At 40.8% G+C, this 24,144-nt stretch overlaps 1 protein-coding gene across 2 annotated transcripts in view; it reads left to right on the plus strand.

Annotated features, from left to right (window-relative positions):
• Window positions 1-23,438, plus strand: part of scel (sciellin) — a 62,720-nt gene extending 39,282 nt beyond the window's left edge. The window contains exons 12-22 of one of the 2 annotated variants that reach the window (XM_041868816.1): window positions 1,135-1,203; window positions 1,392-1,457; window positions 1,595-1,642; window positions 1,844-1,912; window positions 11,283-11,333; window positions 11,458-11,508; window positions 11,772-11,846; window positions 12,463-12,519; window positions 21,008-21,116; window positions 21,545-21,647; window positions 21,829-23,438. In XM_041868816.1, coding sequence (XP_041724750.1) covers window positions 1,135-1,203; window positions 1,392-1,457; window positions 1,595-1,642; window positions 1,844-1,912; window positions 11,283-11,333; window positions 11,458-11,508; window positions 11,772-11,846; window positions 12,463-12,519; window positions 21,008-21,116; window positions 21,545-21,647; window positions 21,829-21,845 — 715 coding nt within the window. In that variant the 3' untranslated portion in view covers window positions 21,846-23,438. The remainder of the gene's footprint in view (window positions 1-1,134; window positions 1,204-1,391; window positions 1,458-1,594; window positions 1,643-1,843; window positions 1,913-11,282; window positions 11,334-11,457; window positions 11,509-11,771; window positions 11,847-12,462; window positions 12,520-21,007; window positions 21,117-21,544; window positions 21,648-21,828) is intronic. The other variant, XM_041868817.1, reaches the window with a different exon arrangement.
• Window positions 23,439-24,144: the final 706 nt, after the last annotated feature.

A 24,144-nucleotide genomic window follows, 5' to 3' on the forward strand; every position in this document is an offset into this window, starting at 1 on the left:
TACAGCAAGTCAAAAAGGTGCAAAACAACAAAACTAACGCTAGAAGTTCCAAGGCTGATACACGGACAAACATACTGTTCATGGCTAACGATCCGGCAGGGAATGGATGTTAGGACAGAGCCTAAGAAGGGTGATGATCAGGACCAGGTGTGCAGATTGCTGATGGGATGCAGGTGCGGAAATCAAGAGAGCTCCCGCCTAGCAACGTTGCCCGGCAACCAGGCAGGGAGCGTTCCAGAACCCTCGGGAAACTGGAGATCCCGAGCAGAAAAACTAATACCCAGACAGAAACCGACTCAGACTGCAGGGATCGTTACACTTATACAGCCTGGAGGTGTGTTGCATCATTGCCCTGTTGAAAAACAAATGGTACTCCCACTTAGCCCAAACCATATGGGATGGCGTATCGCTGCAGAATGCTGTGGTCTGAATACTTTCCGAATGCACTGTATATACGTATGTGTGTATATATATACAGTATATATTTCCTGAGCTTTCTTATATCTCCTAGATATAGGACAGACACTCCAAAACCTTATTCCTTAAGATATTTTGCCATTTATGAATGTGTTATTAAATTTGTTTCTATGCGCTATAGTAGTAAAGGCCAAATTCAATATTTTATCAAATATTTTTTTTACCTTTCTTTATACCTAAAGGTCCTGTAATTCAAAATCAAATAGCTGAATGATCCATGGTATAACCATCTTATAACAATTCCATATATCAGCTTAGACCCCCCCAGCTGTAGTAAATGGTTGTAAAAGTGACCTCTCACAGAGATGTAACAGTAACAGTAACAATTCAACAGTAACAGTAACAATGCAACAGTAACAGTAACAATGTAATGTAACTGCAATGGAAACGGGTAATGGTAGTGTTAACAGTAACATATTTTTTTACATAGAACACCACCTTCTAAGCCAAAAGTGAGCGAGAAAACAGAAGTCAAAGTGACCACCCCCAAAGTGTATAATCAGGGTTGACAAGACTCATAGTGACACAATAACGTAGGATGTGTAAAACACTGTAACATATGCTATACTGTATGTCTGTATAATCTACAAACAATATAATCAATACCATCCATACAGTATCCGGTTAATAATACATGAGTTACTGTTATCTGGGCAGGACTGAGGATCAGTTAGTCGATACTCTGATACCAACATCCATCAAAACTGAGCACTTGATCCCGGACAGGTAAGATCTTTGTTTAAAATGTTTCTTATCAATAGATATTCACATTATTTTTAAGATTTTACAAGGTGATTAAAAAACGTCCACATACCTACTTGATTTGGTCATGTCCACATACACCAGTGAACTAGTGTAGGAATATTAATGAATATTGGTCAACATATTGATCCATTTCTTACATGTTCCTCAAGCACGACAAGTGTCTCCAAAACAGAGACTGTGACACTGAAAACCACTAAAAAGGACAGCACTTCTGGGTGAGTTTGATCAGAGATATGCACAAACACACAATGCGAACGACTTTTGCAAAACCGTAATGAAATACTATATTTCCCTAAAAAAAACACATATATATATATATATATATATATATATATATTTCCTTTTCATTCAGAGATGGCAGCAAAACTCCCCCCACGAGCCCAAGGAGGACTTCCTCAAAGTAAGCATACTGACCTCCAATTGAATGCCTTGGATTGGTCCATTATTTTCATATTCTCCCTTCTGTCAAATACATTTGATGCAAAAATCAATTTAGCTAACGACAATGACTTTGGTGTTAAAATTGTTATAACTGTGTTGACATTGAACATAATGTAATAAGGTAATGCAGTTAATTACAGTATAAGTATAATCTTCACAGGACCGAGAATGACCTCTATGAAACTCTCCTGCCGACATCCATGAAGGCTTGCTACTCCTCCCCTGACAGGTAAGGTCTCCCTTAGGGAGGTGTTCATGTTATTCCAGATACTGCAGGCTACTGCACTCTGTGTTGAACTTGAAAGGTTCACTAAGAAGTCTGTTGAATCAAATACACTCCTATAGTACCTGTGTAATATAATACATTTAATTCAGTACTAGCCACAATAATCGATATTATTCAATATTGAGTCACGTGATGCTGCGAAGCAAGGCGGTTGTCTGAAAGGAGCCTCCTGATAAAACCTCCCAATTTTTACAATGCTGTTTTGGTCAATGGAGGTTTAGCCGGTTGGCTACTCAGTGACTGTATTCAAGTTGCCTGGTCAGAACTACCCTAAGAAAAGATGTCAGTAAATTAAGTAGATGGAACTAACAACCTTGACATTATTTTAATTGATATGATTCTATAGGGTTGCATAGAAAATGTTGTTTTCCCCCTTTCCTTTAATATCAGTTTAGCTAATTTTTCTTCTGTATTCTTTTTACTTATTACCATTTGGTGGGTGAATACAAGTATTGTTAGCAATATGCTATGGTTAAATAAGTGGAATAAAGGGGGTGCACCCTTTCATACTTTTTAATTTTTTTTACTAAGGTGTCCTGTATATTTTCAAGTAGATGGCTAAATTGAGAAGGGGAGGGGATTGTGGGGGGGGTTTGAGACTTGCACGTTCATTTAGTAAATGGTCGGACCAAGGTGCAGCGTGGTATGCGTACATGTTTAATTTATTAAATAAACACTTGACAAAATAACTAAAGAAATTAACATGAAGTTCTAAAGGCTAACAGCAACAAGCCTAAATAGAAACAAGATCCCACAACATAGGTAGGCAAAATGGCTGCCTAAGTATGATCCCCAATCAGAGACAACGATCGACAGCTGCCTCTGATTGGGAACCACACCCGGCCAACATAGAAATATATAACATAGATCAACTAGCTTTCCACCCTGACCAAACTAACTAGAGAAATAACTGGGTTCTCAAGGTCAGTGTGTGACAGGACTAGGGTGATAGCTTATAAGTGTCTCGCGGACCGAGTGGGGTTTTTCTCTTCAAGTAGAAAAACAAGGGGAGAGGGGTGGGGTGGTTGTTACTGTTTTGTGTTTTGTATTGTGTTGTCAGGTTCATGGCTCATGCAAGTGTTTTTAGCACAACCAAGGTTGAGGTTGTAATATGTGACAGCATGACAGTATCGAAAATGATTGATTTTCAATATAATTCTAACACCCATTATGCAATGTTTGATAAATGTCTAAAACAAACACAAAGATAATTTCATGGAATATGAACGGTTCACAGAATCCTATTAAGAGTAAGAAATGTTTATGTTATCTCAAATCCCAACAAGCTGATATAGCTTTTATCCAAGAAACTCATTTGGTTGACTCAGAGGCTGCTAAATTGAAAAGGGATTGAGTTGGGCAGGTATTTCATAGCTAATTTTCAAGCAAAAAACATGGTGTCGCAATTTTGGTACATAGAAAGTTGAATTTTGTCATGTTAAAGCAACATAAGGATGAGGAAGAAAGAACGATTTGTGTTGAGGCTCTGGTAGATGGTAATAAGGTTCATATGTGTAATATTTATGCACCAAACAAGGAGGATCCTGGGTTTTTCCATAAGGTTAATAAGGTCATGGGAGAAATCATTGGTGGCAATACAGTGGTGGCGGGAGACTTTAACCAGGTTCAAGATGGTATCCTTGATAAAACTACTTATTCTAAAACTGTACCAAGGGACAGAGCAGCGATACACCTATTAATGAGGGATCTGGGTCTGGTAGATATGTGGAGATTTGTCAATCCTAGAGAGAAGGAATATACATTTTATTCACATAACCATAAATCTCATTCCAGGATAGATGACTTCCTAATGTCCAAGAGTATGACTAAAGATGTGATAGATTGTAAAATAGGGGTTATTGCTTTGACTGACCACGCAACAGTGGAATTATGTATAGCAGTTGAGGCTGATATGGCAAGAAAAGCATTAGATGGAGGATGAATACGTTCTTATTCCAAGACGAAACATTTAATATTTCCCTCGATGAAGACCTTAAGTGTTTTTTTCAGACAAACATTGGTTCCACTGACAAATTTAGTATGGTGTGGGAGGCCTCTAAAGCTTATGTTAGGGGCAAAATAACAGCACACACAAGTAGAAAGAAAGGGGAAGATAGAGAAAGAGTTGAAAAACTAGTCTCAATTAAAGAGTTGGAAAATAGTTATTCAAGAAAAATACTGAGTCACTATTGAAACAAGTCTGTTATCTGAAGTTTCAATTACATGTGATCTATAACAAAAAGGCTGAATATGCAATGTTTCGGCTGAGGACAAACTTTTAAGAAAGTGGTGAAAAAACAGGTAAATTATTGACTAAACAATTGAAACAAAAAGATGCCAGTTTTGTAATACCAGCTATCACAAATGGAAGTGGGGAGGTACTGACTGGTACAACATATATTAACAATGTGTTTTGTGACTTTTATTTGACTCTTTATAAATCTGAACGTAATTTAGACCCAGCTAAATTGAATGCCTTTTTTTCAAAGATAGAGCTTCCGGGGGTGTCCCCAGATCAAATAAAGAATTTGGATGCTCCTATACTAGAATCTGAGATAAGAACAGCCATCACCTCAATGAAGTCTGGAAAGTCATCAGGATTAGACGGCTTCCTGGTTGAGTATTATAACAGGACGTATTAGCTCCTATATTAACATGAGTGTACGCAGAAGCTCTGGAACTGAAACAGCTACCTGACACTTTTAATAAGGAACTAATTTCATTAATTCTCAAGAAGGATAGAGACCCCACTGACCTAGAGAGTTTTTTGTAAGGCGCTCTCCAAAGTACTAGCCATGAGGCTGGGGAAGGTTTTATCTCATATTATTCACACAGATCAGGTGGGATTTGTAAAAAGTAGAACCTCCACAGACAATCTTAGAGGTTTGCTTCACCTCATGTGCCTTAGTCAAAAAGAGGATACTCAGGTGGCAGCCCTTTCCCTAGATGCAGAGAAGGCATTCGATAGGGTAGAGTGGGGCTTTTTGACATATACCCTTGAAAAGTTTGGCTTTGGCCCTGGATTTATCAAGTGGGTTAAGGTATTATACTCCAATCCAAGAGCAGCAGTCCTCACAAATGTTATGGTCTCTTCCTTTTTTAATTTGTCGAGGGGAACCCAGCAGGGTAGTCCTCTCTCACCCCTCCTTTTTACTCTATTTTTGGAGCCCTTGGCAGCAGCAATCAGGGCGGATTCAGGAATCAAAGAAGTGATGGGAGGTGCCAGAGAGCATAAACTGTTTTTATATGCTGACGACATATTGTTACTTATTAGAGAACCGGCCACATCAATCCCTTTTGTTTTGAACACAATCGACATGTTCTCACAGATATCTGGTTATAAGATTAATTGGCAGAAGTCAAAGGCTATGCCTGTTTCCAAATTCTGTCCTCCTGTTGCAATTACATCATAAAAGTTAAAATGGGTGCCATCAGGGATGAAATACCTGGGTATAAGACTGAGCAACGAACTACAGAATATCATGTAAATTAACATGATGCCACTTATACAAAAAATAAAGAATAATCTTGATCAATGGAGGTTGCTTAATCTTACTTTATGGGGCAAAATAAATACTGTTAAAATGGTTGTGGCCCAACAGTTTAATTATGTGTCCATTATGTGTCCCCTTACTATTTAAGCAGTACAGTCAAATGATTAAGGATTATCTTTGGGATGGGAAAACCCCCAGAATAAATGTGAACAAGTTATAATGCCCCAAGGGTTAAAGGAGGACTAGCATTATCCAATGCAGAACTATACAACATATCATTTGAAGTAGACAAATTGGCCAGACACTGGGGCAATTATGATTCCATTTGGGATGGACTCAGATTGAGAGGTCTATCACATCCCCGTTAAGCCTATTGAGGCCTTATCACAAAAGATAATTCAGAGACAGCCAACTGAAGAGGCTAACCCAATCCTACAACATTCCCGAGAGGTATGGGTTAAGGTTCCTAAGATGCTTGGAATTTCCCAGTATAAACTAAAATATTCTTCCATTTGGCCCAACCCATCGGTTTACATAGGAAAACATTAATTTATCTGAGAGGTATGTCTTAGACAAGGCATGCATGCACTAGTGGATCTACAGTGCCTTGCAAAAGTATTCATCCCCTTTGGCGTTTTTCCTATTATGTTGCATTACAACCTGTAATTTAAATGGATTTTTATTTAATGTGATAGACATACACAAAATAGTCCAAATTGGTGAAGTGAAATTAAAAAAATAACTTGTTAAAACTTAAATAACAGAAAAGTGGTGCGTGCATATGTATTCACCCCCTTTGCTATGAAGCCCTAAATAAGATCTGGTGCAACCAATTACCTTCAGAAGTCACATAATTAGTTAAATAAAGTCCACCTGTGTGCAATCTAAGTGTCACATGATCTCCTGTTCTGAAAGGCCCCAGAGACTGCAACACCACTATGCAAAGGGCACCACCAAGCAAGCGGCACCATGAAGACCAAGGAGCTCTCCAAACAGGTCAGGGACAAAGTTGTGGAGAAGTATAGATCAGGGTTGAGTTATAAAAAAAGATCAACAACTTTGAACATCCCATGTAGCACCACTAAATCCGTTATTAAGAAAATGGAAAGAATATGGCACCACAACAAACCTGCCAAGATAGGGCCGCCCACCAAAACTCACGGACCGGGCAAGGAGGGCATTAATCAGAGAGGCAACAAAGAGACCAAAGATAACCCTGAAGGAGCTGCAAATCTCCACAGCGGAGATTGGAGTGTCTGTCCATAGGACCACTTTAAGCCATACACTCCACCTGGGCTTTATGGAAAAGTGGCCAGAAAAAAGCCATTGCTTAAAGAACAAAATAAGCAAACACGTTTGGTGTTCACCAAAAGGCATGTGGGAGACTCCCCAAACATATGGAAGAAGGTACTCTGGTCAGATGAGACTAAAATTGAGCTTTTTGACATCAAGGAAAATGCTATGTCTGGCGCAAACCCAACACCTCTCATCACCCCGAGAACACCATCCCCACAGTGAAGCATGGTGGTGGCAGCATCATGCTGTGGGGATGTTTTTAATCGGCAGAGACTGGGAAACTGGTCAGAATTGAAGGAATGATGGATGGTGCTAAATACAGGGAAAATATTGAGGAAACCTGTTTCAGTCTTCCAGAGATTTGAGACTGGGACGGAGGTTCACCTTCCAGCAGGACAATGACCCTAGGCATACTGCTAAAGCAACACTTGAGTGGTTTAAGGGGAAACATTTAAATGTCGGGCAATGGCCTAGTCAAAGCCCAGTCCTCAATCCAATTGAGAATCTGTGGTATGACTTAAAGATTGCTGTACACCAGCGGAACCCATCCAACTTGAAGGAGCTGGAGCAGTTTTGCCTTGATGAATGGGAAAAAATCCCAGCGGCTAGATGTGCCAAGCTTATAGAGACATACCCCAAGAGACTTGCAGCTGTAATTGTTGCAAAAGGTGGCTCTATAAAGTATTGACTTTGGGGGGGGGTGAATAGTTATGCACGCTCAAGTTTTTTTTTTCTTATTTCTTGTTTGTTTCACCCCAAAAATATTTTGCATCTTCAAAGTGGTAGGTATATTGTGTAAATCAAATGATACAAACCACCCATGAAATCAATTTTAATTCCAGGTTATAAGGCAAGAAAATAGGAAAAATGCCAAAGGGGGGGTGAATACTTTCGCAAGATACTATATATGAGAAAGGAGTGCTTATGTCCTATCAGGACCTGAAGGAGAAATTTAATTTTCCAGATAAGGGACTGGAAATACTTACAACTAAGGAGCTGCATGGGGTCTCTCATGAGTATTAACCTCCAGAGAGATGAAAACTTGTTAGAACAATATTTTATGTTACCAGGAATATCACACTCTGCTTCAGTGTTTTATCAAAGAGTCTCATATGCACAATATGGAAATTGTGAGAATTTAAGGTTGATTTGGCAGAGGGATCTTAATTGTGACATATATGATTTATGGACAAATATTCTTTCCAATGTGTACCAGGGATACAAGGGGTACATTTACACATTATAAGATTGTTCATAGAGACTACTGGACCCCAGTTAGATTACATAAAATGGGTTTATTGCAATATAATTTATGCTGGAAATGCAAGAGTGAAGTAGGTACCTTTTTGCATGCTATATGGGAATGTCCCATGGTGCTCTCTTTTTGGAAGGAGGTTCTTAAAAAGCTTGAAGAATGGTTGGGACAGCCTATTCCAGAGTCCCCATAACTGTGCTTATTAGGGGATATATATTTTACCACCAGGTATTAGCAAAGAATAGTTTGGTCTTGCCTCAGTGTATTTTCTTACTGCGGCTAGACTCATACTACGTAACTGGAAGAGCGCAGATAGTCCGAAATCAACAGATTGGCTCAAACTCATGGTGGAGACTACTTCTGATAACTCAATGATAGCGAAATTACAGGAGAGGAAAGGGAAATTGAGTATGATATGGGAACACTTTTTAAATTACAAATGGGACTGGACGTTCAGGTGAGAACCTAGGGCATAAGTTAGAACAAATGAATGTGTAATGTGTTATTTTTATTTTCTGTTTAATATTCCAACCACTGATATATGGTTGAAAGGTGCTGTCTTGTTGGGTGTTATGTTTTTGTTGTTATTAGTGTTAAGTCATGGTGTAATTTCATATTGATAAAAAAAGTGACAAAATTGTCATTGAATAATGACAACATGTTATTCAATATTGATTTAATAATGATATGATTATTCTAGTATTCAGTATTTCAGCATCATGGACAGTTCCAAATAAAATAAAATACAATTTTATTGGTTGTGTACACAGTTTAGCAGATGTTATAGTGGGTGCAGTGAAATGCTTATGTTACTATATCCTAATAATGCAATAAGTACACAAAAGAAAACACCCCCCAAAATTTTGAAGTCAAGAAATATCGGAACGGATCCAATTAACAACCCAAATAGCACTGTAAGAGTAATCCAAATACAATCTATTTGTACAGTTGAAGTCGGAAGTTTACATACACTTAGGTTGGAGTCATTGAAACTCATTTTTCAACCACCCCACACATATCTTGTTAACAAACTATAATTTTGGCAAGTCGGTTAGGACATCTACTCTGTGCATGACACAAGTAATCTTTCCAACAATTGTTTACAGACAAATTATTTCACTTATAATTCACTGTATCACAATTCCGGTGGGTCAGAAGGTTACATACACTAAGTTGACTGTGCCTTTAAACAGCTTGGAAAATTCCAGAAAATGATGTCATGGCTTTAGAAGCTTCTGATAGGCTCATTTACATCATTGGTGTCAATTGGAGGTGTACCTGTGGATGTATTTCAGGTCCTACCTTCAAACTCAGTGCCTCTTTGCTTGACATCATGGGAAAATCAAAAGAAATCAGCCAAGACCTCAGAAAAAAAATTGTAGACCTCCAAAAGTCTGGTTCATCCTTGGGAGCAATTTACAAACGCCTGAAGGTACCACGTTCATCTGTACAAACAATAGTACGCAAGTATAAACACCATGGGACCATGAAGCCGTCATACCGCTCAGGAAGGAGACACGTTCTGTCTCCTAGAGATGAACGTACTTTGGTGCGAAAATTGCAAATAAATTCCAGAACAACAGCAAAGGACTTGTGAAGATCTGAAGTACCTATATCCACAGTAAAACGAGCTCAGCAAGGAAGAAGCCACTGCTCCAAAACCGCCATAAAAAAGCCAGACTACGGTTTGCATCTGCACAAGGGGACAAATATTGTACTTTTTGGAGAAATGTCCTCTGGTCTGATGAAAGAAAATAGAACTGTTTGGCCATAATGACCATTGTTATGTTTGGAGGAAAAAGCGGGGCGCTTGCAAGCCGTAGAACACCATCCCAACCGTGAAGCACGGGGGTGGCAGCATCATTTTTGTAAGTCGCTCTGGATAAGAGCGTCTGCTAAATGACGTAAATGTAAATGTAATCATGCTGTGGGGGTGCTTTGCTGCAGGAGGGACTGGTGCACTTCACAAAATAGATGGCACCATGAGGAAGGAAAATTATGTGGATATATATCAGTCAGGAAGTTAAAGCTTGGTCGCAAATGGGGTCTTCCAAATGGACAATGACCCTTCCAAAGTTGTGTCAAAATGGCTTAAGGACAACAAAGTGAAGATATTGGAGTGGCCATCACAAAGTCATGACCTCAATGCTATAGAAAATGTGTGGGCAGAACTGAAAAAGCGTGTGTGAGCAAGGAGGCCTACAAACATGACTCCGTTACACCAGCTCTGTCAGGGGGAAATTCACCCAACTTATTGTGGGAAGCTTGTGGAAGGCTACCCGAAACGTTTGACCCAAGTTAAACAATTTAAAGGCAATGCTACCAAATACTAATTGAGTGTTTGTAAACTTCTGACCCACTGGGAATGTGATGAAAGAAATAAAAGCTGAAATAAATCATTCTCTCTACTATTATTCTGACATTTCACATTCTTAAAATAAAGTGGTGATCCTAACTGACCTAAAACAGGGAATTCTTACTAGGATTAAATGTCAGGAATTGTGAAAAACTGAGTTTAAATGTATTTGGCTAAGGTGTATGTAAACTTCTGACTTCAACTGTATATAAACCGTCATAGACATGTACAGCAGTAGATATATTAGAGTGAGATATGTCAATAATTCAGTATATAAATAAATATGCGGTGTGTATAAACACTTTAACTAATATTAATGAAATATTAATATTTCTACTAATGTACAGTAGTAGAAATATTAAAAAATAGCCATGTTGAGAATACAGTATTTAAATACACCGTACAAAAGCCCATGGAAAAATGGATAGAATTGCAAGAAATTAGCTTCTGGACCAGAGTCTGGAATATACTGTAAATATATATGTAGTCCCGTGTAGCTCAGTTGGTAGAGCATGCTCAGGGTTGTGGGTTATATTCCCACGGGGGGCCAGTATGAAAAAAAGAAAATGTATGCGCTCACTAACTGTAAGTCGCTCTGGATAAGAGTGTCTGCTAAATGACTAAAATGTAAATGTAGTGAATGGCGGGGATAGACAGTATGGACAGTATGTGAATAGAAAAGGTGTACAGTAGTTATATACAGTAGGATGAGCCATTTCTAGAATGCAGTATAATACATATAAAGTGGGTAAAACAGTATTTAAATATTATTAAAGCTAAACATTATTATCATCCGAACACTCAAGCGTTCCACAGTATATAACATTTCTGATCATAAAAATGTGTTTCATCATGTGATATTTGTTGATCAACTCAAACTGAGCATATTATTTCCATTGTTTATAATTACAGCACTACAACCATCACCAAGAAAGAAGTTGTCACTGTGGACAGCCCCAAAGGGTACGTTTTATTGATCTAATAAAATCGATTGGAACTTTTGAGCAAAATACTCAACATTAGTAACGGTTCATTATCTGTGTGTGAGGTTAGTAGCCAAAATGTATCCTATTTTCTCTCCTTTTAGGGATGTCAAAACTGTGAAATCTCCGACCTCTACAACTAAGACCATCACTAGGTAAACATAATAACCTCTACACAAGAACCAGTATATAATCGTTAATTATGATATATTCTTCTTCAACAATATTGGATTTACAACTTATATGATCAACAGTTATTGTCCTTCATGCAACATAACTATAGCTTTCCAGCAATTGCATATTGGACTGATAGTTGACATCAAATTATAACATTTCTGTTGTCATTTTGGTCAGATTTCAAAATAACACAGCCATCTTCCTTAAACGTATCGCATTCTCTGTCTCCCATTCCAACCAGCTACAGTTCCTACAGTAGTAGTGACGACGTCTCCTCTACCAAGTCCTCTTCCTACTCCATCAGCTCCAAGCCAAGGTAATGGTTGTAGAATGGGGTACTACATAATGCGCTGTACAATGGCCTCCGCCGAATATATGGGCATGTTCGAGAACATAACATTTGTGATGTGGGTAAATGCCCACCGGGTAAAAACTGGTTCAATCAACGTTATTTCCATCCCATTTCAACCCCCCTAATCTATGTGATGACATTGAGTCCATGTGGAAAACTCATTGGATTTGCAAAAACTCATCAACGTAAGGGCATTTCAGGTTTTTCCACCTAACTTTTGACCTAAATCCAATGACATGACAGTGTTTTGTTGATTTCACGTTGAATTCACAATAGTTGACAACTCAGCCAAATTTCAATCAAAATTAGAAGTTGAACTGACGTCTACGGCCAGTGGGTGGTGTCAGACTGACTGATCTACAAATAATAATAAGTAGTTTTTAAAGATGAAAGGTGATTGGACTGGAAATGACTGGAAATCAGTAAGTCTGCTGTCACAGACTACAATGCAATAATCTCGAACACAACCTACGTTTTTCTCTCAATAGAGAGAAAAACCATCAGAGATGGGTTTCACAGCACATAAATACTCACATGACTTTGAAAATAACCTACAATCCCACCCTGTTTCCACACACAGTGAGGACTACACCTCAACCAACACCCGTAGAAGCTACTCCAGCAAGCCAGACAACAGGTATGTAATGGCGTTTAAATTAAATCAAATCAAATCAAATCAAATTTTATTGGTCACATGCGCCGAATACAACAGGTGCAGACATTACAGTGAAATGCTTACTTACAGCCCTTAACCAACAGTGCATTTATTTTAAACAAAAAAAGTAAAAATAAAACAACAACAAAAAAAGTGTTGAGAAAAAAAAGAGCAGAAGTAAAATAAAGTGACAGTAGGGAGGCTATATATACAGGGGGGTATCGTTGCAGAGTCAATGTGCGGGGGCACCGGCTAGTTGAGGTAGTTGAGGTAATATGTACATGTGGGTAGAGTTAAAGTGACTATGCATAAATACTTAACAGAGTAGCAGCAGCGTAAAAGGATGGGGTGGGGGGCAGTGCAAATAGTCCGGGTAGCCATGATTAGCTGTTCAGGAGTCTTATGGCTTGGGGGTAGAAGCTGTTGAGAAGTCTTTTGGACCTAGACTTGGCACTCCGGTACCGCTTGCCGTGCGGTAGCAGAGAGAACAGTCTATGACTAGGGGTGGCTGGAGTCTTTGACAATTTTGAGGGCCTTCCTCTGACACCGCCTGGTATAGAGGTCCTGGATGGCAGGAAGCTTTGCCCCAGTGATGTACTGGGCCGTACGCACTACCCTCTGTAGTGCCTTGCGGTCGGAGGCCAAGCAGTTGCCATACCAGGCGGTGATGCAACCAGTCAGGATGCTCTCGATGGTGCAGCTGTAGAATTTTTTGAGGATCTGAGGACCCATGCCAAATCTTTTTAGTCTCCTGAGGGGGAATAGGCTTTGTCGTGCCCTCTTCACGACTGTCTTGGTGTGTTTGGACCATGATAGTTCGTTGGTGATGTGGACACCAAGGAACTTGAAGCTCTCAACCTGTTCCACTACAGCCCCGTCGATGAGAATGGGGCGTGCTCAGTCCTCTTTTTTTTCCTGTAGTCCACAATCATCTCCTTTGTCTTGGTCACGTTGAGGGAGAGGTTGTTGTCCTGGCACCACACGGCCAGATCTCTGACCTCCTCCCTATAGGCTGTCTCATCGTTGTCGGTGATCAGGCCTACCACTGTTGTGTCGTCGGCAAACTTAATGATGGTGTTGGAGTCGTGCCTGGCCATGCAGTCATGGGTGAACAGAGAGTACAGGAGGGGGACTGAGCACGCACCCCTGAGGGGCCCCCGTGTTGAGGATCAGTGTGGCAGATGTGTTGTTACCTACCCTTACCACCTGGGGGCGGCCCGTCAGGAAGTCCAGGATCCAGTTGCAGAGGGAGGTGTTTAGTCCCAGGATCCTTAGCTTAGTGATGAGCTTAGAGTGCACTATGGTGTTGAATGCTGAGCTGTAGTCAATGAATAGCATTCTCACGTAGGTGTTCCTCTTGTCCAGGTGGGAAAGGGCAGTGTGGAGTGCAATAGAGATTGCATCATCTGTGGATCTGTTGGGGCGGTATGCAAATTGGAGTGGGTCTAGGGTTTCTGGGATAATGCTGTTGATGTGGGCCATGACCAGCCTTTCAAAGCACTTCATGGCTACAGACGTCAGTGCTACGGGTCGGTAGTCATTTAGGCAGGTTATCTTAGAGTCCTTGGGCACGGGGACTATGGTGGTCTGCTTGAAACATGTTGGTATTAGAGACTCAGTCAGGGACATGTTGAAAATGTCAGTGAAGACACTTCACAGTTGGTCAGCACATGCTCGGAGTACACGTCCTGGTAATCCGTCTGGCCCTGCGGCCTTGTGAATGTTGACCTGCTTAAAAGTCTTACTCACATCGGCTACGGAGAGCGTGATCACATAGTCATCCGGAACAGCTGGTGCTCTCATGCATGCTTCAGTGTTGCTTGTCTCGAAGCGAGCATAGAAGTGGTTTAGCTCGTCTGGTAGGTTTGTGTCACTGGGCAGCTCGCGGCTGTGCTTCCTTTTGTAGTCTGTAATAGTTTTCAAGCCCTGCCACATCCGACGAGCGTCAGAGCCAGTGTAGTACGATTCAATCTTAGACCTGTATTGACTCTTTGCCTGTTTGATGGTTCGTCGGAGGTCATAGCGGGATTTCTTATAAGCGTCCGGGTTAGAGTCCCGTTCCTTGAAAGCGGCAGCTCTACCCTTTAGCTCAGTGCGGATGTTTCCTGTAATCCATGGCTTCTGGTTGGGGTATGTACGTACGGTCGCTGTGGGGACGACATCATCGATGCACTTATTGATGAAGCCAGTGACTGATGTGGTGTACTCCTCAATGCTGTCTGAAGAATCCCGGAACATGTTCCAGTCTGTGCTAGCAAAACAGTCCTGTAGCTTAGCATCTGCGTCATCTGACCACTTTTTTATTAACCGAGTCACTGGTGCTTCCTGCTTTAGTTTTTGCTTATAAGCAGGAATCAGGAGGATAGAGTTATGGTCAGATTTGCCAAATGGAGGGCGAGGGAGAGCTTTGTATGCGTCTCTGTGTGTGGAGTAAAGGTGGTCTAGAGTTTTTTTTCCTCTGGTTGCACATTTAACATGCTGGTAGAAATTAGGTAGAACGGATTTAAGTTTCCCTGCATTAAAGTCCCCGGCCACTAGGAGCGCTGCATCTGGATGAGCGTTTTCCTGTTGATTAATGGCCTTGTACAACTCATTCAGTGCAATCTTAATGCCAGCATTGGTTTGTGGTGGTAAATAGACAGCTATGAAAAATATAGATGAAAACTCTCTTGGTAAATAGTGTGGTCTACAGCTTATCATAAGATACTCTACCTCAGGCGAGCAAAACCTAGAGACTTCCTTAGTATTTGATTTTGTGCACCAGCTGTTGTTTACAAATATACACAGACCGCCACCCCTTGTCTTACCGGAGTCAGCCGTTCTGTCCTGCCGATGTAGCGTATAGCCTGCTAGCTGAATGTTATCATTGTCGATCGTTCAGCCACGACTCGGTGAAACATAAGATATTACAGTTTTTAATGTCCCGTTGGTAGGATAACCGTAATCTTAAGTCGTCCACTTTATTTTCAAAAGATTGAACGTTGGCTAATAGGATTGATGGAAGAGGCAGTTTACTCGCTCGCCGTCGGATCCTTACAAGGCACCCCGATCTGCGTCCACGATATCTCCGTCTCTTCCTCACGCGAATGACAGGGATTTGGGCCTTGTCGGGTGTCTGTATGATATCCTTCGCGGCCGCCTCGTTGAAGAAAAAATCTTCGTCCAATACGAGGTGAGTAATCGCTGTCCTGATATCCAGAAGCTCTTTTTGGTTATAAGAGACGATGGCAGAAACATTATGTACAAAATAAATTACAAATAACGCGGAAAAACACACATAATAGTACAATTGGTTAGAGGGCTGTAAAACGGCAGCCATCTTCTCCGGCGCTGTTTTCTATATCTGATGAATTGTATATATTGGTTGGGAAATTATAAATGGCATCATGCCTGGGATTATATATACATACAGTGGGGAAAAAAAGTATTTAGTCAGCCACCAATTGTGCAAGTTCTCCCACTTAAAAAGATGAGAGAGGCCTGTAATTTTCATCATAGGTACACGTCAACTATGACAGACAAAATGAGGAAATAAAATACAGAAAATCACATTGTAGGATTTTTAATGAATTTATTTGCAAATTATGGTGGAAAATAAGTATTTGGTCAATAACAAAAGTTTCTCAATACTTTGTTATATACCCTTTGTTGGCAATGACACAGGTCAAACGTTTTCTGTAAATCTTCAAAAGGTTTTCATACACTGTTGCTGGTATTTTGGCCCATTCCTCCATGCAGATCTCCTGTAGAGCAGTGATGTTTTGGGGCTGTCGCTGGGCAACACAGACTTTCAACTCCCCTCCAAATATTTTCTATGGGGTTGAGATCTGGAGACTGGCTAGGCCACTCCAGGACCTTGAAATGCTTCTACGAAGCCACTCCTTCGTTGCCCGGGCGGTGTGTTTGGGATCATTGTCATGCTGAAAGACCCAGCCACGTTTCATCTTCAATGCCCTTGCTGATGGAAGGAGGTTTTCACTCAAAATCTCACGATACATGGCCCCATTCATTCTTTCCTTTACACGAATCAGTCGTCCTGGTCCCTTTGCAGAAAAACAGCCCCAAAGCATGATGTTTCCACCCCCATGCTTCACAGTAGGTATGGTGTTCTTTGGATGCAACTCAGCATTCTTTGTCCTCCAAACACAACGAGTTGAGTTTTTACCAAAAAGTTCTATTTTGGTTTCATCAGACCATATGACATTCTCCCAATCCTCTTCTGGATCATCCAAATGCACTCTAGCAAACTTCAGACGGGCCTGGACATGTACTGGCTTAAGCAGGGGGGACACGTCTGGCACTGCAGGACTTGAGTCCCTGGCGGCGTAGTGTGTTACTGATGGTAGGCTTTGTTACTTTGGTCCCAGCTCTCTGCAGGTCATTCACTAGGTCCCCCCGTGTGGTTCTGGGATTTTTGCTCACCGTCCTTGTGATCATTTTGACCCCACGGTGTGAGATCTTGCGTGGAGCCCCAGATCGAGGGAGATTATCAGTGGTCTTGTATGTCTTCCATTTCCTAATAATTGCTTCAACAATTGATTTCTTCAAACCAAGCTGCTTACCTATTGCAGATTCAGTCTTCCCAGCCTGGTGCAGGTCTACAATTTTGTTTCTGGTGTCCTTTGACAGCTCTTTGGTCTTGGCCATAGTGGAGTTTGGAGTGTGACTGTTTGAGGTTGTGGACAGGTGTCTTTTATACTGATAACAAATTCAAACAGGTGCCATTAATACAGGTAACGAGTGGAGGACAGAGGAGCCTCTTAAAGAAGAAGTTACAGGTCTGTGAGAGCCAGAAATCTTGCTTGTTTGTAGGTGACCAAATACTTATTTTCCACCATAATTTGCAAATAAATTCATAAAAATCCTACAATGTGATTTTCTGGATTTTTTTTTCTCCATTTGTCTTTCATAGTTGACGTGTACCTATGATGAAAATTACAGGCCTCTCTCATCTTTTTAAGTGGGAGAACTTGCACAATTGGTGGCTGACTAAATACTTTTTTCCCCCACTGTATATACATATTTTCGAAGCCAATGCCACTCACAAGGCAGGCAATAATACGCTTGACCTCATCTTTACTAGAGGCTGTTCGACTACTAATCTCACTACAACCCCCCTCCAGGTCTCTGATCACTACTTTGTTTCTTTTTCTGTCTCCCTCTCCTCCAACCCTAGCCACTCAGCCCCTACCCAGATGCTAATGCGCCGTTGCAATCTTCGATCTCTCTCTACCACTACTCTCTCATTTTCTATTCTATCATCTCTCCCTTCTGCTAAATCATTCTCCCTCCTGTCTCCTGATTCTGCCTCTTCGACACTACTCTCCTCCTAATCCGCATCCTATGACTCACACTGTCCTCCTCCAGGCTTGCTCGGCCCTCCCCTCCTGCTCCGTGGCTGAGTGACTCATTGCGAGTTTACAGAAAAAGGCTGCGGGCAGCTGAGTGGAAATTGAGGAAAACTAAACTTCCAGAGGACCTATCATCCTTTCACTTCCTCCTCTCTACCTTCTCTTCCTCTGTATCCGCTGCTAAAGCCACTTTCTATCACTCTAAATTTCAAGCTTCTGCCTCTAACCCTATGAAACTCTTTTCCAGCTTCTCCTCACTCCTATATCCTCCACCCACTCCCCCTTCCTTTCTGCAGACAACTTTTCAACCACTTTGAAATGAAGGTTGACGAAATCCGATCCTCATTCACTCAGCCTATTGAGTCCACTGTTCCCACTCACACAGAACTACCCTACGCCTTGACCTCTTTCTCCCTTCTCTCTCCAGATGAAATCCTGCAACTAGTGAGGCCCGGCCGCCTGACAACATGCCTGCTCAACCCCATCCCCTCCTCCCTTCTTCAGACCATCTCTGGAGACCTTCTCCCATTCCTCACTTTCCTCATCAACTCATTGTTGTACCTCTCAACTCATCTTTATACCCCTCTTCAAAATGGCCCGAGTCACTCCACTCCTCAAGAAACTAACCCTCAACTCATCCCTTCTTTCTTTTCTTTCCAAAACACTTGAGCATGTTGTCTCTGACCAACTCTCTCGCTATCTCTCTCAGAACGGTCTTCTTAACCCTAACCAGTTATGCTTCAAGATGGGTCACTCAACCGAGACTGCTCTTCTCTGTGTTACGGAGGCTCTCCGCACTGGCAAAGCTGACTCTCTGTTCTCATCCTCCTAGATCTATCCGCTGCCTTCGACACCGGGCTGTGCGTTTTAGGCTCTGCACACTATTGGATTGCATCCTACCTGGCAGGCAGCTCCTACTAGGTGACGTGGAGAGGATCTGTGTCTCACGTACTCTCACTACTGGTGTCCCCCAGGGCTCAGTTCTAGGCCCTCTCCTCTTGTCTCTGTACACCAAGTCACTGCCTCCGTCATATCCTCAAATGGTCTCTCCTATCATTGCTATGCAGATGGCACTCAACTACTTTTCTCCTTCCCCCCTTATGAGACACAGGTGGCGACATGCATCTCTGCGTGCCTGGCAGATATCTCAGCTTGGATATTGGCCCACCATCTCAAGCTCAACCTCAACCTGCCCGCTCAAAGACCTCTCATTACTGTTGACAACTCCACAGTGTCCCCCTCCCAAAGTGCAAAAAGAACCTTGGCGTTCAGGAAGCGGTTCAGGTCCTAATCCAGGCAATTGTCCAGGCACTTGTCATCTCTCGTCTGGACTACTGCAACTCGCTGTTGGCTGGGCTCCACGCTTGTGCCATCAAACCCCTACAATTTATACAGAATGCTGCAGCTCGCCTGGTGTTCAACCTTCCCAAGTTCTCCCATGTCACCCTGCTCCTCTTCACACTCCACTGGCTTCTAGTCGAAGCTCGCATCCACTACAAGACCATAGTACTTGTCTACGGAGCAGCAAGAGGGACTGCCCCTCCCTAACTTCAGGCTATGCTCAAACCCTATACCCCAACCCGAGCACTCCGTTCTGCCACCTCTGGTCTCTTGGCCCTCCCACCCCTATGGGAGGGCAGCTCCCGCTCAGCCCAGTCCAAGCTCTTCTCTGTCCTGGCAGCCCAATGGTGGAACCAGCTTCTCCCTGAAGCTAGGAAAGCAGAGTCCCTGCCCATCTTTTGAAAAACATCTGAAACCCTACCTTTTCAAAAAGTATCTTATATAATTAATATTAGCAACATTTGAAATATATGTTTTGATAGAACAAAGTATCAGCTACTACACCATGTAAAGGAACAACCTCCTAATTCTTATTTTCTTTCATAAAATACAACTAACTGGATTGATGTCAACTCCGTCAGACACCACCAAAGGCATTACATTTTATATTTATTGTCCAACAAGTGTTTAAAGGCCTTGATTATTTAATTCTAACATTAGATTAATCACATATGTAATACACATTTTAAAACATATTTTTGTTTAGTTTCATAGCACTATATAATGCTCCAGGGCTAATTCTGTTAGCATTTAGGCATGTTTTTCTAGATTCAAAACATAAAACAACATTTAGAAGCCAAACATTATTGCTTAGATGTAGCACAGCAAATACCTCAATAGTTTAAGCATATGTTGCAGAATTGTGATAAAAATATTTGTTTCTGAATATTGACGCAAAAATGTATCTTAAGGTGGTTAACCATCAGTGTCAGAGTTGACAAACCATTGACAGAGTTGACAACAAATACTCAAAACAGACATATTTTTGCCTCTAAAAATAAAACTTCAATATAGAAAGTTATATATTTTAAAATCCCCAGATCTTTCAGCATTGTGACGTTAGACAAAAATCTGACGGAGTTTATGTTTTACTGAGTTTTTCTACTTCATTCAAGTGGTCGTTTTTCCTCAGTTGTTTATGATTCTAAAACCTAATTATAATAAACATATTTGAACCAAAATGAATATCCTATCAGGGAGATGGAGTTTAAGAATTCATGATTGTGACCATGGTGATTTCAATATTGGTGTTGACCCTGCTCATTTCTGATGAATTTGGATTTTAGACAAATCTGACGGAGTTGACCAAATCTCCAGACAAATTATTTAGGAATCAGTTTTGAGATAAATATTATTTAAAGTCAGAGAGGGCTATTGCAAGAAACAACATAATATCATTTGGAAATTAATAATATTGAAAATATTTAGAAAATTCTAATAAATCTTTCCCCTTATAAAATTTATAATGGAACAAAAGGATTGTCCGGACTTTCAAGAATCCCGTCATCTCCTATGTCATGATCATCATGCTCTCAAACTGTGCTATTTATATCCATGTTTTCCTCTATGACTGTGCACAGGAGGAAGACATCACATGTACAAACAAAAACATTTATTTTATTGTTATTATTCCATATAACATAGTTGTAACAGACCTATAACATTGTTAGAACATATAACATCTAGCCACAAATAAAATGGTGGTGATGGTTTTGATGAAATAACTCCCGTAGCTGATTCTGTCTGGCTGTACATGAAGTCCATGCATGCTCTTCTAGGACTGTTTTGGAGAGAGACCTGTGCTCTTATTGCCGTAAGCCCATGAGTTCCGACCCCAAGATGGTGCTGGAGGATATGAAGATCAACTGCCACACTACCTGCTTCAAGGTAAACACTATTGAAATATTGAAATATTAACACTATAATCTAATATTTGAGTGTCTGTGCCTGAGTGTGCATACAGAGGCTTGTCTTCTTATCAGATCTGCAATATTCTGGGGCGGCAGGTAGCTTAGTGGGTAAGAGCGTTGTGCCAGTAACCGAAAGGTCGCTGGTTCTAATCGACGTGCACTTAAGTAAGGCACTCCTTGTAAGTCGCTCTGGATAAGAGCGTCTGCTAAATGACTAAAATGTATTGTGACATAAATATGTTACATTTGCACCACTAGATCCAATAATTGATTGAATTACTACATTCAACCATCTTCTCATTGAGATTATCGGACTCTGTGTCTGCCTTGAGATGTAACAATCAATACACATGCATCATGATCTTCTTCTTCGTCTAATGAGAGTATCTGTCTCTGTGTCCCCAGTGTGAGGTGTGTAGCAGTCCCCTGGGCCATCTCAAGGCTGGGGACAGTATGTGGGTCTACAGACGCACCGTCCACTGTGAGCGCTGCTTCGAAGTCACCAGAGGTAAACACATTTAGAAACACACACAGAACTAGAGCTCATACTGATGATTTACTGAATCAATATTTCACAAATGATGGGTCAGGATTTATTGGGTTTCAATTGGTTTGCTTAATTTTGGGGGCATAAAATCTCCAAACCTATGTTGGGTCACTGTGAGGTAACGCATAATTTTTTGTTACAGAAAAATGGCATCGTTGAACCTCCAAAGTTCACGCGGATGAAGATGGGGTCTTTATTCTATGGCCGTTTAAACAGATTGAAGTTTTTGAATTACATTTTGGTGACATGGGTCCTCCTTATATAGGTACGGAAATGCATAGATGTTGAAAAATAGCATATTTTTCAGATTTCATACCTTTCTTGTGTTTATTAAATGGAGTGGATGTTAATCGTCTACATAAAAACTGCATGGACAATTCATGGTTTAATACATTAATATACTATATGGAATATGTAAGCATGTTGTTGTTTTTTTATCTCTATGTTCTTTTTACTTTGAGTAGCCTATAATCATGATAGCTTAAACATCCACAGTAAAATGCATGTAAGCCAACAAACATTTTTCTAACCTGTCTCAGCCAGCTGTTTGTCTCCATAATCAACTTATTTCACAGGCATTCAGGCTACCAAAGTAGGCCTACTGTAAGATATCCATATGGTGCAATAATTAGGGCCAGGGGATAGTTGTGAGTACTATACAAAACTATTAATATAATAATGAAGTTACACAAAACAGTTTGATGTTTTCTTTCAAGTACAGTATTTGAATGCATTTTGAGGAAATATACCGTTCAGTACAAAGCGTCACGCAACCTAGCAAATGTTAAAGTGAACTCAACGCCCCCCAAAGCATGGGCCAAATGTCCCCTCCCCTTCTGAAATGTTAAAGAAATTTATTGGTCGCGTTGCACTGCTTTGAAGTTGCCAGATCTTACAACGCCTGGACATGTATTTTACCTATCAGCTAACCACAACATACAGTATGTTATAGCAATCTGTCAGTCGATGACACAGTTGATGTCGTGGCACGCAACCATTGGTTGATGCATGCAACGTCTAAGCAGTGGAATGCGACCATCATCTGTGATATAATGATTTGTCCAAATGATCAGTGACTAAAAAATCTGCGCACCGGGACAAAATTCCTGGTTAGTCGTCACATCCCACAGCCTGTTGACAGATTCTACCATAGCATCCTATGTTAGGTGCATCTCTCCATGAAAGATTAATTCAACCCCTACTGCTGTGCTTTATATGGACCAGATGAGGAGGAGACAAGGGGACTGATGCTTGCTGGTCACACACTGTTTTGAAGCCACAATATATTTTAGAAGCTATAGAAATGCATAATTAATGTCTACATTCTTTTTTGCCAAGTGTATTCTATTAAAGACACCTTAATGCATACTTATTAATATATTATGTGAACTAAACATAAAAAAATATACATATACAAAAACATATTCCTTAAAGCTGGAATCCGCATTAGGGGAAACAGGGCCACTGTACGCTTTAGCTCATTTGTAATTGTTTTGGTTTTGTTTATGAAATGGAGGAGAGGAGCATCCAGCGTCGTGGTAAAAATAGTATTTGCATTACACATTCTATCGCGCGTGCAATGATGTGCAATGATTTCCGAGGGGAAAAAAAACGTTGCTTCATTTTTTAAAGTAATTTCTATTTTGTTGTAATATCGCAACGGATGTGGCAGTTTCACCATTACTGATTCCAGCTTTAAAGTATATATATATTTTTTGTACTTATGTTATTGTCCCCACCAATAAAAAGTAAAATAAATGTAATTTTGTCCTTCAAACATTTTATTTAAATACTGTCGAATTCCATGAATTGGTACTCCTTCTGTGGAGTACCAATACGGCGGCCGGTGGCTGCAAAGCCTCTCATTGGCCAATACACACCATCAGCAGTCCAGGGATTATATACATAATTGGTGTAGACCTGTACGCAGCATCACTATGAAGCACGTCTTTAAAGTGGGCTGACCCTGCAATGTGCTGACATTAGTGCAGAAGAACTACAATGTTTTTTTAGAGAAGGGGTTCCAGCCTACAAGGTCAACGGCCTGGTGTAGGATCTGTTAGGGCCAAATTAGTGGGAAGGGGGTGGTGGGTTTGTTGGGGATAGTGGTATAGATCTAGGGTTAGATGCTGTTGCAATTTATCCCCCCCCCATTTCCCTTTACCCTTTTTGTGAATAAAATGTGCAATACACTTTCCGAACTGTGAAAGGCAGCAATACACAGTAAAGTCAATCTATCCTGCAAATGAAAATCCTCAGTCAAGCCATCTGCGCTATAGAATTTGCATGGGCGCATGCACTGCACATTATGGTATCACGCGGAATAGCCTATGCTTGACAGTGAGAGATGCTCCGATCTCTGAACTAAACAGATTTAGTGTCGCCAGTGAACTGTGTGATGATGATGTGATATTTAATTTTACTTATTTATTTAACCTTTATTTAACTAGGCAAGTCA

The sequence above is a fragment of the Coregonus clupeaformis genome, chromosome 40 (assembly GCF_020615455.1).
Source record: "Coregonus clupeaformis isolate EN_2021a chromosome 40, ASM2061545v1, whole genome shotgun sequence".
NCBI classification, from domain to species: Eukaryota; Metazoa; Chordata; class Actinopteri; order Salmoniformes; family Salmonidae; genus Coregonus; species Coregonus clupeaformis.